A 2,551-nucleotide genomic window follows, 5' to 3' on the forward strand; every position below is an offset into this window, starting at 1 on the left:
TTTGATAGGTTTCGGCACGAGTTTTAGAAGTTGGAAGTTTTTGAAGTTCATAAGTTCGATTTGGGGTGCGATTCATCATTTTGATGTTGTTTGAGGTGATTTGAGAATTTGACTAAGTTCGTATGATATTTTAGGACTTGTTGGTGTATTTTTTTGAGGTCCCGAGAGGCTCGGGTGTGTTTCGGGGTGGTTTCGGACCAAATTGGAGTTGTTTGGACTGCTGTTGCTGAAGTCTGGTTTTCTTCTTCGCGAACGCGAAGGGAGTCCCGCATTCGTGAAGAGGAAATTGAGGGGCTGATGATTGTTTCTTTGCGAACGCAAAGCTGTGAACGCGAACACGAAGAAGGAGCAGGGCAAGCCTTTGCGAACGCGTCCCAGGCAACACGAACGAGAAAAAGAAAGGAAGATAGGGCCTGGGGTCGTTTGGCCTTCGCGAACGCGAAGCGTGGAACGTGAACGTGAAGGAGCTGGGCAGCTGGCCATCGCGAACGCGACGAGGAAACGATGATGCAGGAACAGTGGCCTTCGCGAATGCGACTCTTGTCACACGAACGCGAAGAAGGACTTGAGGCAGCTGGATTTTGGTCTTCGCGAACGCGAAGCAATGGTCGCGAATGGGAAAAAGGTGTATATGGGCAGAATTAAAAGTCCCAAAAATGGGGATTTGAGTTCATAACTCAAAATCTAATTTGGAGCTCGGTAGAAGGCGGTTTTTGGAGAGATTCTTGCGTGGGTGTTTGGGGTAAGTGATTCTTATCCAATTTTGATTAATTTCCATGATTTTTTTTCCAAAACTTTAAACCAGCTTCCAAATTCGTACATGTAACGTTGTCTTTCAAAGTTAAAAGACCAATAAGGGAACATATCAAACATACTAAACTGTTATACTAACAAGAACAAAAAGCAGGCTTGGCACCCTCCTTACAATTCATCATGCTCACTTCTTTGACTTCTTAGATCCCTGAGCTGTTTGGGCTGGTGCGGCAGCAAGTTGAACTGGCCTCTCTCATGGTCCCTGTGCCAAACGCTCCTCCCTCCTAGCGAACTTTCTTTTCCTGCTAGCTTTGTTCTTTGCCCTCCTGGCCTCAAATTGGTCGGACAAGGTCTTTTCTCTAGCCTTTTCAGCCTTTGTTTTATGGATATTTTCCATCAGCACACGCTTGTTCTTGAAAACATTACCATTCACCTTCATGTACATGTCATGATACATGTGCCTGTCAAACTTCTTTGACTCCCTGTAATTGCGAAGCAAGCGCCTAAGGACTCTCATTCTCCTCATCCAAAGCACCTTTGTGAGTAGTCTAGCCTCCCTGGTACCTTTGCGCTTACCGTATCCAGAGTGATGGCCCTTCCTCTTGGCCTCCTTCATTCTGCGAGCACGAGATCTTGAGTGAATTTTGGTTGGCTTCCTGATGATGAAACCAACCTTCACCAATTTTCTGATATTTTGGCGGGAATTGGCCATGGAGATCTCGTTGCCCTCATTAGGATCGAGCCAAACTTTGCCTCTTCCACACTTGAGGACACTAGCGGCGAGCCGCTTCAGCGAAACCATTTTCCGATTCTCTTCAGCGAAGCTGCGAACAAAGGAGAAAATTAATTTCTATGATTATATCTTTAAATCCATCATTTAATTCGGATTTATTGGAGGAAAAATTAAGATTTTTTTAAAATCTTCCAAAACCGAAAATTTAAGATTTGGAGGTCGATTTGTTATTGGAATTCGATAAAATTGGTATGGTTGAACTCGTATCGGAATGGGTGTTCGGATTTCATGAAAATTATGTCGGGTTCCGAGAGACGAGTCCCGCGTTGACTTTTGTTGACTTTTTGGAATAAATTTTTAAGTCGACATATTATTATACGAAATTGTTTCCGATAAATTTTAATGAAGTTATACAATTAATTTGAATAGATTTGAACGGCCCGGAGATCAATTCAAGCAAGAAGGCGAATTTGGAATATCGGCATAATTTCAAAAAGGTAAGTGTCTTGCTTAACCTCGAGTGGGGGAAATTCCCCTTAGGCATTGAGTCTTATGTGCAACTTGGGTAATTGAAACCAATGTACGCGAGGGGACGGGGATGTACTTGGTTTATATGTGCAAATTATATTGAGTTAAAGTCTTGAGCATATTTGTAATCATCTACTTGTCGTGCCTAAACCCTTGTTGTTGACTCTGTTGTTATATGACAATGTGATGTGATTGTTATTTGATTATTTATGAAATTTCGTGAATTTGCTGGTTTGATAATTATTGCAATTTAATTTCATTTTGGATTATCCCCCATGTAAATAATTAATTAAATGAGCTTAAGAAGAGGTGTTTATATAATTATTGAAAATTTGATCTTTATTAAAACTTTGCTTTATGTTGAGTAATTGCTATCTCTATTTGATTGTTTTGGGGTGTTGTACATATTATGTGGAGCATTTGATTATTTGTTGTGAAATTAATTGACTTGGTTGTAGCTTTGAAATTTGATTGTGGCTAGTGAGAAAATTGTGATATGAATTGATTTTGTCATATTGCTTTGATAATTTCTCATGT

The 2,551-nt window shown here is 40.7% G+C and overlaps 1 protein-coding gene across 1 annotated transcript; it reads right to left on the reverse strand.

Annotated features, from left to right (window-relative positions):
- Nucleotides 1–805: 805 nt before the first annotated feature.
- Nucleotides 806–1,587, reverse strand: LOC104110090 (large ribosomal subunit protein eL19z). The gene has a single exon (XM_018775567.3). The coding sequence runs from the start codon at nucleotides 1,553–1,555 to the stop codon at nucleotides 1,007–1,009; it is 549 nt and encodes a 182-aa protein (XP_018631083.1). The 5' UTR covers nucleotides 1,556–1,587; the 3' UTR covers nucleotides 806–1,006.
- Nucleotides 1,588–2,551: the final 964 nt, after the last annotated feature.

The sequence above is a fragment of the Nicotiana tomentosiformis genome, chromosome 7 (genome assembly GCF_000390325.3).
Source record: "Nicotiana tomentosiformis chromosome 7, ASM39032v3, whole genome shotgun sequence".
NCBI lineage: Eukaryota > Viridiplantae > Streptophyta > Magnoliopsida > Solanales > Solanaceae > Nicotiana > Nicotiana tomentosiformis.